We start from the raw sequence: 14,546 nt of genomic DNA on the forward strand, positions 1-14,546 counted from the left end.
ACCTGGTTGGCCTCCTCCCGTCCCCAGCAGCGCATGGGAAGCCGACTTCAGCTGCATGCTGCTTTTCCTGGCCAGTGCTGACCCGGTTCTGCCCAGGCGGGTCCTGCAGCACCATGTCAACCCAGGCATGGCACTAGCAAGCTGGGCGGGCCCCAAGTTAACCCTGGCCTGGCCCTGTGGCTTCTCCAGCACCAGGTCAACCCGGTTGTAGGCGAGCGGCTCCTGCAGCACCATGTCAACCCGGGCATGCATGCCATGTCAACCAGCACCATGTCAACTCCTGCAACTTCACTGGTGTCAAAGGTCACATGACATCACTTCCTGATATGATACCACTTACTGTGACGTCTTTGAATATGGCTTTCCAGCCCCCTGGGGGGTAAAAAGTTCGTGATCCAACCCCACATTCAAAAAGGTTGGACACCCCTGCGCTATATGAAGTAAAATGTCTTCTTTTGGACTCCATAAGGCATAATAAGTCTGCAGATATATAGTACATTTCTTCCCAACTTGAGAGCAGTTATCTTTTTAACAACCAGAGTCAACAGTATTTGACAAAGTAGAGCCTTTTTGGTACAAGGTAGAGGTGCAAATTCTTGTATTTGCCTTATAATAAACAAAGTATAAGAAATACTTTGTTTTTGAAAGTGATATATGTAAGCGAGCATTTTTATAGACTCAGTGCAACTGCATGCCCATTAAAACTGTGTACACACATTCTCCATTCTTTCCATGAACAGGAACTGGCCAAGATCCACACAGTGTTCAGATAACAGAGACTGACAGTAAAAAAACAGGAATAAAGTTTTCATCCATACCTCCTCAAGGAACAGTGGAAAACAGATAAATAAAATGAGGAAGAGGACACTCCAGAGACTTGCCCTACATCATTTAGAAAGTCAACAGCAGTTGGCGTCATATGCTGAGTAGACACTCAGCAGAGGTCCAGGGGATGCTACTAACATTAGTTATTTTCCTAGGTCATAGAGCTACAATCCTCAAGCACATGAACAAAAAGAAAAGGAGGTGGCAATTTCTTGCAAGAAATAGATCTTTAATCTATTACAAAAAGACAGAATGGGATACAATAATTAGACTGAATAGACAAATATAGTGAAGTGAGGTACCAATCATTAAATGAGTACTATTTAAGTCAAGAGGGGTAAGGGAACCTTACCTTCAAAGTGATGGATCTCCAACACTTGAAGTCTTCAAATCAATACTAATTTTATTTATTTATTTATTTTAAGAGACATACTACAGGTCAAACAGCAGTTATGGAACTGATGTGGAAACAAGAAAATAAAAAGCCCTCAGGCCTATGTAACAGCCATGTTATACAGAAAGTCAGATGATCATACTTGCTTCTTCTGTCCTAAAATGTTTAGGAGATGATCAGCAGTCAACTCTGGGCTAGGATAATGGCAGGCTGGTGGAAAGTGTCAGAGCAGAGCTTAGTGGTTGAGTGCCTCGGCACAGTGGAACTTTCTAGCACAAGGCACGGTGAGATTTTGTACGAGGGAATTTCTCGGCACGGTGGAGAACCCCGGCGTGGAAAGGTTCCCGCCACCCATATGCAAATTCACACATTACTATTGGCCGGTTCTAAATTATTCCTACGTGGCGACTAGCAATTGGCTCGCTAGCCGTATAAAAAGGTTGGAGCAGTTTCTGCCCAAGTTGGAGAACTCCGCGCCCATCTCAGAGTGAACGTGGCGAACTGATCAACTGCTGACGACTCCCCGTCGCCGACCGACCCCGACGTACCCCCCCGTGTCCTGCATGCTCGTATTAAAGATATCTCGTCGAATCAGAGCTCCTCGGTTAAACTGTAACTGAAGTTTGAAGTTAACTTTCTTCCTACGCTGTACATCTCAACAGTGTAAGTAAAGCCATCTTTGTTTGAACCAGTACGCGTTTGTGCCTAATTCTACTCCAGCGGTCGAAAGTACCCATCTGTACGTACCGGGTTTGTGGCCACAACCCAGCCGACCCTTTCCCGGATCCCCCTCGGCCCCCACAGAAAGGAAACTGGAAATGGAGCCCTGTGAAGGGCTCACCTGAGTAGGCCTGAAGCTAAAAAGGCCAAGCTGAAAGTGGCCAAGGATAAAAAAAAAAAAAAAAAAAGAGAAGTCAAACACGATTAATTTCAGTAACACACTGGAATTCTTACCACTGAAACTTAGCTGAAGAGATGAGGCCCTACAGCTTCATTCCCCCCTAATCAGAGCAAAGATCTAATTTCTCATCCTGCTTTGCTAATCAGTATGTTTGCATGACATCCAGAGATCGGATTCAGGCTGCCTCCAATCTTCTCCCATTAATGCCTTCAGGCTAAATTGTTTGAAAAGTTCCAAGTGATGGCTGTAAGTAAATTAAAAGAAGGGTAAGTTCCCATGGGTTATGAATTTCAGGTGACTGTCTTAATATAAAGAATAAAATTGGTTGAATGCAATCTAGTCAGGATATACTAATGGTTTAATCTTTATTTTTCTTACTCCGGGACAGTGACAAGCGTTCCATGCCTTTCTATGCTAGACTTTTGAGAACAAGGTCTACAAATAAATAATACTAGAAAAGTTAAAAATTCTGCAAATCTGGCACTGAAAATATGGCAAAATTCAGTAGAGCATAAGCTTATTATTTTGGTGAAGAAATTTTTGTTTTGAGGAATTAGTCTCTCTAAGAAAATTACAAATGTATAATCAGGAGTCTTCTACAGTAGTGTGCTTTTACTACACACAATAATAATTGTTATAGGGGTAACCTTAACCTACTTTCATTCTCATTGTCCGATATGCCCCCCCAAATGAAGTCCAGGTAACGTAAAGTTCCTGTTATTTGCTCCAATGACAGATGTCAGTTTCTTTAATGTCAAGTAATTCAGTTGATGCTTGCTTTTTTTTTTTTTTTTTTTTTTTAGAATCAATTCCAAGACAGGAAACACTAGGTAGAGACCTGGCTGTGTAGGCCCTAAACACTGTAGGGGATGAACAAAAAGGTGATCCATTGGAAATTCATCTAATAAAATCATCAACAGCTGGCATTTCAAGGGGTGTTTAGTTAGGGAAAAGTGGAACAACAGCTTGAGGAAGGTAATACAACAGACACCAAGTGGTGGTTCATTTCCTCACTTGATATGAATGTAGGGGACAGCAACAAGAATCAAAGTAGTGACTTGTTACAGCTTATCTGCCACAGAGTTCTAAATATTATATAGTACTCTATACAGTGCTTGCGGCTCAGCAACAGAATTAAAGCACCAGTGGTAGTCTTAGCTTTTTTAAAGAACAATTAACTCCTTTACGCAAAAATCTCCTAGACTGTTAGGATACACTGTGATACAGATGAGGTAATTTTCTACTTACAAGTCTGGTTTCTGTCCTTCCTGTATTTCATGCCGAGGCACTGGATAAAGTGCTTCATATGTTCTCTTATCTTCAGAGCCATGAATTGCAAATGCATTAAATTTGTCTGTGCTTGGCGGAAAATAACTCCAAGGAAGATGAGCTCTGCCTTCCCATTTGGTCTCTGTTCTGCACACTTCAAATGTTAAAGCAAGTTCTTGCTACATTAAGAAAAAAGCAAAAAGATGCAGATAGTCCATCATATCTTACAAGCAATCATGAAACAACTAGTTGTCTAAAAAGATAGTCTTTCATAGTTTATGGAAAGTATTTTATCACTCACTTTCCATACTCTTCTTCTGCCAAAAAGCAAGAGTACCAAATGCTGTCCATGGCTAGTAAAAATAAAAAATAAAACAATGTTATTAAAGTAATATAGATTAAATATAGTCATATTTGCATCTATAAATATGAACATACAAATATTACAGAGCTGAAACAGCTCTTGCTACACTTATGCTGCCCTCTCCTTCTTATGTATCACTGTGACTTCTAGGACTGCAGCTACAATGGCACTGAAAATATCAGCTATTAAAAAAAGAAAAAAAAAAAAAAAAGAAAGAAAGCATTGTACTTACGGACACAGTTCAACTTCCAGGTACTGCTTAGTTCTCTCACACAAGAAAAATGCTTCTACAACTTGAAAAATACATGCACCATCAGTACAAAAATAGTGGTTACCTACTTCTTTCTACCCCTTAAACCTTATTTCTCACTAAAGTATTTTATTTTGTTTTCATACAGTAGTTTGACCTACAGGTTACAGAACTGTACTACATTTTGAATACACCATCAGAAGGTTCCAAACCTGAGCACTGTGCCGGCCAGAAAGTCATTTTAGAACGCCAGTGCCTTTTTTACAACAACCATACTTCAACCTTCTTATTTGTCAAAAGCTCTGGTTTAATTTAATTGTATTGCATCACATCCAGTGGTTCTCAAGCTGTAGTCTCTATAAAAATTGTGCCTCTGCTAACTAATGTTAGGTATCAATGGGAAAGGAGCAGTACTAGCATAGACACATTTTATCAAATCATACCTGCTGTGAGAACAACTGACTAGGACCCAAGTGATGATAGTCAACTGCACTCTAAAAAACAAAACAAAACAAAACAAAAAAAACCACTACAACCCACTTAAGTTGAAAGTGCATGGTGCTTCAAATTCCCACGCTGATGACTTGAACATGAAAGATGAGACCAAAAATAATAATAATTAAAAAACAGTTAAGGGGAAAAAAGAAAACAAGAGCATTCACAAAGAGCAATGTGGACATAAAAATCAGCTGCTAAGTTTTGCTATTGCAGTGATCCTCAGAGAAGAGCAAAGCCAGGTGATGAAGCATTTGAGTTGAAGTTGCTTTCCCCAAAAACAACCTTCTGGACAGATGAGCAATGTATTTGGAGGTAGGCTACCCTTACTGAATGACTCTTCACTTGATCAAATGTAAGGTATATCAATATCATCATCAAAGATTCTCATGGTCCAAATACATAGCCACTTTCAGCAAAGAATTCTAAAATGTGAATACTGACTTAATTTACTGCAGTATCAGCCATAGTCAAAGCACAGCATTTATAGTATACTACAAATTGGCTCATTACAAGTACTTTTCCAGAGCAGGAAACAGATTATTAATTCCAGTTATAGAATGGACGAAATATAATTTACAATTAATTTCTTTAAATTAGTTTGATTGTATTTTGCATGACTCCACTTTCTGGACTTTTGTAACAGACTGCATGTTAACTTTTTTGTGGAGTACTAACATGTGTACTCCTCTCACCACAGCTGAAGATGGAGCACTGTTGGGAGTATATCAGACTTTAGATTATTTAAAACAGCTGGAACAAGAAATACCATATTTACTTGAATAGAAAGGGGACCCTGATTATAACAGGACCACTCAATAATTGATGAAACATGTATAAACGTTATAATTTTCCAGGTATAGAATCTGATCATTGTAAATTTGCCTTGAATCTGTCCCCCTCTCAGTGCTACAGCAGGGAAAATAAATATGGGAGGGTTAGGTAGCCCCTTTGCTTTCTGCTTCCCCTCAACTTTTTACCCTGGCAGACCCTTCCCCCTCTCCTTACTGTCAAACCCTGTCTCCCTGAGCGCATGGAAGTGATAAGCCAATTTAAACACAGTGATCTTCTAATTAAACATGGCTGTAGCAATTTGCATATAGTTTACACTTAGGTCATCCAGACTGAATGTTACAGTTCCAAAAAGTTGCTATTTTTAGCACAGGTACTCCATAAACATATTTCTGAGCAGCACCTTGGCACCTACTTATATGTAGTGGAAGGATCTCAGCTACACGCCTATTTTATGGAAATGGACAATTCGTCCCCAGCTTATTTGGTCTTCGGGCTAAGGGCAAGCAAAACTCAGGGGTATCCAGACTCAAAGACCTCCAGGCTTGGGGCCTGCATGTAGGATGCCTGCCATAGATTTGGAAGTATATGAAACCCTAGCCTATTCACTCTGGGACGGAGGATACTTGCCAGTGGTAGTGCCACATGGACCTGAACGACTCTGTTCTTTCTGCTCAGTCAATGGAATTTGGAGTTAATTTGGCTTGAGATGCAAAATAAAAAAAACAAGCAAATAAATAAACAAACAAAACTATGCACGATATTAGTCCAATATCATGCATTGGAGAGGCGGGGGGGGACTTCATTTTGTATTCAAGTAAATATGGTACTCTTCTGTCTAAATTTTAATATAATTTTGCATTATACACATGAGCAAAATTTACCTTTGTTTGTAAACTATGTTTACATTACAATTTTGCTTGGCTGTATAAGTCTATGGTGTTTATTGTTTCTGAAATAGACTCCAGCCAAGACAAGATTGGAAATTACCTGTCTAAATGATCAAAATTTGCTAACCGGTGGTTTAAATTGCTGCCGTCCCATTTTTTTAAAACAACAACAGGACAAGTATTTCTGTAGCTCTAACAACTGTCACTAAACTTCTTCATTTCTAAATATGTTTATACTATTCCCGTAAACCCATCATCAAGAAGAGACATAAAAACTATGATCCTTATTTCAAGATCTTGTGACAATATCCTTCTAAGCTTTAACAAAAATAAAGCATTTTAAAACAGACAAAACTGCATTCTGAATGCTCAACGGGGCATTAACAGAATTATACTAATGACTATACTATTTGCCTCATATATTCATATCATTCAATTAGATAATTATTCACTTTTTTCCCCAAACCAGTATGCATTATAGCACATACTACAAGAATACAGCCACAATGTTTTATAAGAACAATTCACTAACTATAAACATGCAAATGTTGAATTTGTAAGAACTTTCAAAATGCAAGGTGTCATTTTAAATAAGCAATCACAATCATTATTTTTTCATGAGTCCTCAGGATAGTAGTGGCAGAAAGTGCGTTTAATATATCATCTTACAGACTTTGTTGCCTCTAAAGGGAAACTGTTCTGATGAAAGACACTGAATTGTAACTAATAGATTTCATATATCTGTCAGTTCATGCTAGACTAGATTGGTGAAACAGCTTGTCATGGGATTTAAAACAAAAACTAGATGCATCAACTGCACAGCGTCTATACTGTTAAATAAATTAAATATATTGCTTTAGTATTACACAAGATTTATGTTTCCAATAAAATATTTCCTCTTACCTTCATAGTTCCACAGTCCATTGAAAGGCTTTCCTGGCTCGCGGAGTGGTGCTGGAGGATCATTAAAGAAGGGAGCACTTATTTCCATCAACAATCCTCCATCACTCAATTTCAGCCTGATATGTACTGGCTCATGGCTCACAGGTAAACTGTCCCAGGTGTGTTCAATTTTAAATTCCATCTAAAGATTTTCATGCAATAAATTGGCAATGTGGGTACAATCAACAACACAAGTCTTTTTCAGCTGTAACAAAAAAAAAAAAAAAGTTGTTTTAAGTATGACACACCAAGGCACTCAAAAGAGAAAAAATGATCCTGCAGGAAAGGGAGTATAACTTAGGGGATCTTTAAAAAGAAGATTGTATTATTCAGCTGAATTCATCAGGCAGGACAGAGGCAACATTATAGACTTAGGACTGTGTGGTGTAATCCTGATACTCCCCCGCTATGCGACACTGGTCAGGCCACAGTTGGAATACTGTGTCCAGTTCTGGGTGCCTCACTTCAGGAGGGATGTGGACATGGGGAGGGTCCAGAGGATGGCCACCCGCATGATCAGGAGTCAGCAGGGCAGGCCCTACGAGGAGAGGTTAAGGGACCTGAACCTGTTCAGCCTCCACAAGAGAAGGCTGAGGGGGGATCTGGTGGCCGTTTACAAACTAGTCAGAGGGGACCAGCAGGCATTGGAGGAGTCCCTGTTCCCCTGAGCACTACCAGGAGTGACAAGAAATAACGGTCACAAGCTGGCAGACGGTAGATTCAGGCTAGATATCAGGAGGCGCTACTTCACTGTCAGGGTGGCTAGGATCTAGAACCAACTTCCAAGCGAAGTGGTGCTGGCTCCTACCCTGGGGGTCTTTAAGAGGAGGCTGGATGAACACCTTGCCAGGGTTGTTTGACCCCAGTACTCTTTCCTGCCATGGCAGGGGGTCGGACTTGATGATCTGCTCAGGTCCTTTCCAACCCTACCAACTATGAAACTATGATCCCCTCTGCTTAGCCTAAACAATCAGGCTTCATGTGGAGCAAGACAGAAAGATTTAAGAGGTGGGAATGAGCGTCTCTCTTAAAAAAAAAAAAAAAAAATCCAAAATTCTCTGACAAATATATCCAAATCTGAATTTTTTCACAATTAAAGTGGAATGCCTCTATCTATCTATCTCAGTTGAACAAAATGTTTTATTGATATATTTACAGTTTTAAAGCAATTTATAAGCCTACTGGTTCCTCAAACAGTATAATAAAATAAATTATAAAGACCTATATATTTTGCTGTTTGATTTTGTTTTTTTTATCATGGGAAATCAGAACTCCCCCTGCCCCCTTTACTCACCAGGACAAGGGTCCAGCTGCGGATGTCTCCTCTCCTCCCCTCCGCTTTGTGGCACTGAGCAGCCCTGATATGCTGATGCCCCTCACTCCCAAATCACACCCCCCCACCCCCACCCTGTCAGTGAACCTCACTCCAGACCCACAGCCCCTGCTTACCCCCTACTCATTCCCTCCTAGCAGCAGCTTCCCCCCTGCACCAGGACCCAGGTCCAACTGCAGGTTCCCCCTGCTGCTTTGTGGCAGCATGCCAGTGCCCTACCCATGCCCATGCTGTTGCCCCTCACTCTCAAGCCACAACCCCCACACCTGTACCAGTGCCCCTCACTCCTGACCCGCAGCCTCTGCCCACCCCCAACTTGCTCCCTCCTGGCAGCAACACCCCCCCTGCACGTGAACACTGGTCCAGCTGCAGCTGTCCCCCCTGCTGCTTTGTGGCTCTGAGCAGTGCTAACCCCTGCTTTCTGCTCCCTGCACCTGTTGGCAGCAATAAGAGCCAAGTTCAAGTTTGGGGGCAGGAGGGGAGTGTCCCAAATAATGTTAGCTTCAGCTCGGGCACCCACCCAGAAGCTAGGGACAACTAGATTTAAACTGGGGTATCCTGAATGGACAAACGTTTCCCTTGCAAGCAACGTACCAAACAAAAGCCAGTTTTATTACAGGACTAAGGGGAAAGAAACACAAAGTACAGCATAAAGCAGTGGGTCTCAACCTGTTTCCTACCAGTACCCATTTGCAGAGATTCATGGCCTGTCCCGACCCACAACCCCCAGCCCTGTTGGTGTGCAACCCATAGTCCCTGGCCCGGCCTGCCCCTCCACCCCCGGGCCATGCTAGTGTCCCTCGCTCTCAACCCGCAGGCCCCTGTCCCCCACCCCAGCCCTGCTGGAGGAGCCCCCAGCTATCCCTGTCCCACTCAGGCCACAGTGCAGTGGCTCCAGCTCACGTGGGTGGCAGCAGAGCAAATCCAGCCCTGGCACGGGCTGGAGGAAGGAGGAAGGGAGGCCTGTGGCAGTCCCTGCCCTGGGCTGGGGCTGCTATGCTGCAGCAGGTAGCCTAGTCACAGCCCCTTCCATCCACCAAGTAGCATCCCCTGGCTGCCCAGCCCCTGTGAGCACCCAGTGCAGCCTCACAGCTCTCCCCAGCCCCTTCCCCCACTGGAAGGGGCAGGCATCTTCCCACAACCACTCTGCCGTGCTGTAGTCTTGGCACTTTCCCAGGATCAGTGTTTCTCAACCCATGGCTCACAACCCTCTGAAATCTTCTTGTGACCCACTTTTGGGTCACAACCCACGGGTTGAGAAATGCTGGCTTAAAGCACTTCCAAACTGTAAGGCTTAAGTTCTGCAGTCCAGCCCCGTCAGGCTGTCTGCACTCCTCAGCCCTCCGAGCCCACTCACTTATTCTCAGACCCCCTGCTCCTTGGGCCTACTGGGATCTTCCCCTCCTCTACAGTCTTGTCAACATCCCACCAGATGTTGCCAGGAGTTGCAGCATTCCAGCCACAATTTTCATCTTTCAGATGTTGGTGCTGAGCACTAAAAGGAACCCCAATTTTGTTGAAACTTCTTTCCACATCAGCTGAATTTACAGTCAGGTGGAGGAGAACCACTGCATATTTTGCCAGGTTGGGAATGCGATCTTCAACAGCCATCCAGAACTGAATAGGATCCTCAACATCTCCAAACTTCTCTTTGACAATCTCTAAATATACTGGCCATTCCATGTTGCATTCATTGGACAGCTTTAATTCCAGTTTCAGTTTCATAATCTGTATAAACAGCACCAATTTGTTTAGGATCCAGTGCACAAACAGCATGGAGAAAAATCAACTGCTGGCTGTTTACTTTTTATGTTGTACTATCTCAGTTTATGAGCAGAGCTTTGAATAGCTGCAAACCCTTTCGCATTATCAGTTGATGATGCAAGATGCTCCAGCCATGAAATTAAATGCAGGACACTGTTGTACACTTGGTGTTTTGGGGATTGTAAAGTGTCTAGTGTATCTACAGGAGTGCTTTTGGGACTGTAAAATGTCACCAGGCATCTACAGTTCTCTGCAACATACTTCAGGTCAGCGTGCAGGTCTTCTACCGCTAACAGACTGGCTAGTTCCCGCAGAACAGATGTATCCTTTTGTTCTATTTATTCATGCTCCACAAACACACGATTGAGCAGGCAGTACTGTGTATGGTACTTTAAACAACTGAATCATGTATTCCACCTGGTCACAACTGGTGCAGGTAGAAGTGTTGGCAAATCAACACTCTGTTCCTTCAGGTATCTCAAGAACCGTACACGACAAGCTGGAGCTTTCGCTAAAAGTGACTTCAAAGCAACAAAGCGATCTGCTTGCTTGAAGGTATCTCGCCAACTATTTCCTGCCAGAGCAACGATATGTGCATAGCATCAAACATGTACAGAGTTTGACCACAGATTGCAAGGCAAGTTGTTCCAAGCCTTCACCATGTAGCTTGCACTGTCTGTTACAAATGCTAATATTTGCTCAAGTGGGATGCTGAATTCCACCATACAAGAAATCCAAGTTTCCAAAATGGTGGCATGATTAACCATCCCCAGGCACCCTGTCTTTAACAGTGGTGCAGGAGGAATGTTAGCATGCCTAGGAGGATGTACCTTGAGCAACTGAAATAAAACGTTGAAAACTGCTGTATTTTGAGAGTCGGCTGTTTTGTTGGCGATTACAGCAATGACATTTCCTTCAAAGTCATTAAGAAAGTACTGTTTTTCCTCTTCAAAAAAAGAGCTGGTAGGTGGGAATGCAATTGGTCCGACGTGGGAATGGCACTGCCTCCCTTAACATACTTGCTGAAAAAAATCCCTGACAACAATTAAGTTCATTTTAGTCACAGGAAAGTCTGCTTTAAAACACATCCGAACAAAATCCAGTGACGGTGGCATGGTGGTCTTTGGCAACTGTAAAGCACTGGAATGCTGCAACCACATCACGTTATTTCTTTATTGTTGTTGATGGCTCTGTTTTAGCGTCTTCTCTTCATCTCTTTTCATTCCGTTTATGCTTAGCACCTTCCATGTGTTCTACAATCGTCTGCTTTCCAACGTGATCTACAGCCTTGCTGCATGCAGCGCAGAACAGCAAAGTACCATCAGCATGAAATGTATCCTTGACAAACTGAGCAACCTGCTCTTTAAAGGTGACTTTTGCACTCTTCGGCATCTTTTCTACACTTGAATGCAAGGTCTGGAGGCTGAAGTAGAATTTGATGCATCAAAACACGAGCCCCTGTATGTAGGGACTGACTCAATTCACAACTGCATTTTTTCCACAGAAAGCATGAAATCAAATGTTTTCTGTGAAAAAAAAGCAAGCAAGCCCCGCAATGTTGTTGGGGTTGGGGAAAAGGGGACTTCCTGGTCCCAAGCAGAAAGGGTGGAAAGCCTTCCCACCCAAAAGCAAACCTGACTTGAACCTTTGAACACAGGAGTGGGGGCCTGGTGGCAACACAGGACTGCCAGGCTGCATGGTGTCAGCTAGCACTATCTGTGGGGCTTGTCCTAGTGCAGCCCCTGCAAGATCCCAGGCAGAGGACATGCCCCCCTGCAGAGAAAGGCAACACCCCCCACCTGTACTAATCTGACCAAAGGAAAATTTATTCCTGACCCCAGTGCAGCATTGGTCTGACCCTGAGCCAGAGGAGCAAGACCCTATAGCCAGGATCCTCTGGGGCTGAGACTCAGCAGGAGCACTGGCACATCCTTGACTGATAGCTGACCAACATCTTCTTGAACACCTCCAGTGTTGCAGAGTTCACAGCTTCCCTGGGTGCCTGTTCCACTGCCCCCTGCTCTAACTGGAAGTTGGTAACAGCAGCTTCCCGGATGCTGCTGGCTTTCTCCCTTGACCCTTGGGGAGAAAGAAAAATAAAAGCAGTAATAACAGCTTCCCGGGCACTGCCAACTTTCTTCCCCAGCTTTTGGGGGAGAAAGAAAATAAATAAATAAAAATCAAAGCAGCAGCTTCCCACCATGTGCTTCTTCCCCGGCCCTTGGGGGAGAAAGAATAAAAAACAGCAGTGTCCCAGTCTAGCCTAGCTGCAGCAATGGTGGAATGGAGCCCAGGGCTGTCCCTGCAAAATTAAGTCCCAGGCTCTACAAATTAAGCCTGTCCCTACTGATCATCCAGCTTAGGAGCCCTGAGATGGGCAACTGGGTCTTGGAGGGCTGCTGCTACCATGCGTTTCCCCCAACCAATCCCCAGTGGCCCAAACCGCCCACCCCTGCCCTGCCCCCTGCCAGCACTCCCTACAAGCCCACTCCAGGCCTGGCAGTGTCACCACTCATCCTCCCGCCCTGCCAACTCTCCTCGTATCCCCCATGATGCACTCCTTCCCTGACACCCTCGCTTCCAGTGCCAGAGTACCCCCATGCCTGCGCCTCCTCCACCCTACTACCCTCTCCTACATGTGGCCAAAGTAATGATATGCTTTATGCCCCTGGCCTGAGCAGGGCTGCTGCTGGAGCAACTCCCCCTTCTGCACCCCTCCACCCCTTATACTCGAATCCAAGACAAGGGACCTCCCCTAGCACCCAACCCCATGTTAAATGGGGGAAAAAGCCCTCATCTTTCATCAAGTATATATGGCAATACGCACAGCAACATGAACTTAAGGTACTGCATTCCAATACATTCTTATTTAAGGTGTGCTGTACAGTATATAATACTAAAGATTAGCTGCCAATAAGAATGAAAAAAATCTTAACTGACAGGTCAATGACTGAATAAAATTAGGGAAGGGGGTCCTAGTTATTTTAAAACAAGCAACTGAACAAACAGCTTTCTGTAACAGAAGGGGAGTTGCTCTATGATAATTTATGAATACTCTAGGATACTAAACCAGTCATATGAATTTACTGGTTTCATTTAAGAGCAGATAGCAAGGAAAACTGCTCTAAGTAAGCCACCCCTCAACAACTACTTGAAGTTTATTGCAGGACAGCAGAGTCAAAGGCTTCAACGAATCTGATTTAATCTAGCAAAGCTGGGATTTTTGTCAGACAGCACCAAAACCCAGACACTGACTAAAACAAAGCAATTAGGATGGAATAAAAATAGGAGAAGCGGTTGTTAAGAAGCTGCTCTGAAGGAGAGTCTGATAACCAGTATACACTGGGTAGCTGAAGAAATTAGTCTCTCTTTTGTTGTCATGATGGGACAATTAGACCATTTTAAAAACCTTCTCTAAGTGTTTATTGTGTAATTAAAATGATACAATAGGCTGGTTAGTATGTCCTCTAGGGCTGTGTGATGCTTCGGTCCCTGATTCGATTCGGCAGAGATTCGGCCCAATTTGGTGGCCGAATCTGAATTGAATCAGAGGACCCTTTAACTTCCCCAAATCGAATCAGACCCTTCAAATCAATTAGGAGAGATTCGGACATAGACACAGCTTTAAATGTTTTTTCTACATACCTCTAGGTAGCAAACGGATCACGAGTGCTGCAATGCTGAGATCCATGGAGTGTCCCACAGAAGTGCAGGGGGCTCCCCAGTGCGCTCGGCAGCAGACCCGGAAGTGGACCAGAACTACTTCCGGTCCACTTCCGAGTTTGCCACCAAGCACGTAGAGGGGCCCCCCCGCGCTCCTGCGGGTCGCTCCATCCGCATCACAGCATTCATAAGCCACGCTGGTACCTCAAGGTATGTAGAAAAAACTTTTAAAGCTGTATCTGTGTCCAAATCACTGATTCTCCAAATCAGCATCGACTCTTCAGATTTGAATTCAGCCTAATCGAATCAGGTACAGTGATCTGAATCAACTAATTCAATCACTGTCCCCGATTTGAGTCGAATCCGAATCGAATAAGGCCAGCTTTGCACACTCCTAATGTTCACGTAAGAAAAAACGGGAGGAATTCACCAAGGAGCCATGGATGATGCGCAGGGTGCTGTGGCCCAAAGCCCAATTAAAAGTGGGAAAACTACAGAATTTCTGGAAAGGTAAGGGTGTGAGGCTGATTACCCAAAGGCAGTATGTAAAAAGGGGGAGGAGAAAGCTGCTAAGTCTGCAGTAGTGACACTTTCCATCTTCTCTCACATGCTGATAAATATCTAAAAATTCCAAAGCTTCAGCCACTTGTGCCGAATACAACTT

At 43.6% G+C, this 14,546-nt stretch overlaps 1 protein-coding gene across 3 annotated transcripts in view; it reads right to left on the bottom strand.

Annotated features, from left to right (window-relative positions):
• The window catches only part of CUNH4orf33 (chromosome unknown C4orf33 homolog), a 54,833-nt gene that overhangs the window by 35,131 nt on the left and 5,156 nt on the right, over positions 1-14,546 (bottom strand). For 2 of the 3 annotated variants that reach the window (XM_006015609.2, XM_014520379.2), the window contains exons 3-6: positions 7,084-7,327; positions 3,986-4,046; positions 3,691-3,742; positions 3,369-3,568 (exon numbers count right to left, since the gene is read on the bottom strand). In XM_006015609.2, the coding sequence (XP_006015671.1) occupies positions 3,369-3,568; positions 3,691-3,742; positions 3,986-4,046; positions 7,084-7,264 (494 nt within the window). In that variant the 5' untranslated portion in view covers positions 7,265-7,327. Of the gene's footprint in view, positions 1-1,902; positions 2,365-3,368; positions 3,569-3,690; positions 3,743-3,985; positions 4,047-7,083; positions 7,328-14,546 lie in introns of those variants that run through there. The other variant, XM_006015610.3, reaches the window with a different exon arrangement.

Source organism: Alligator sinensis, unplaced genomic scaffold (assembly GCF_000455745.1).
Source record: "Alligator sinensis unplaced genomic scaffold, ASM45574v1 scaffold150_1, whole genome shotgun sequence".
Taxonomy (NCBI): Eukaryota; Metazoa; Chordata; order Crocodylia; family Alligatoridae; genus Alligator; species Alligator sinensis.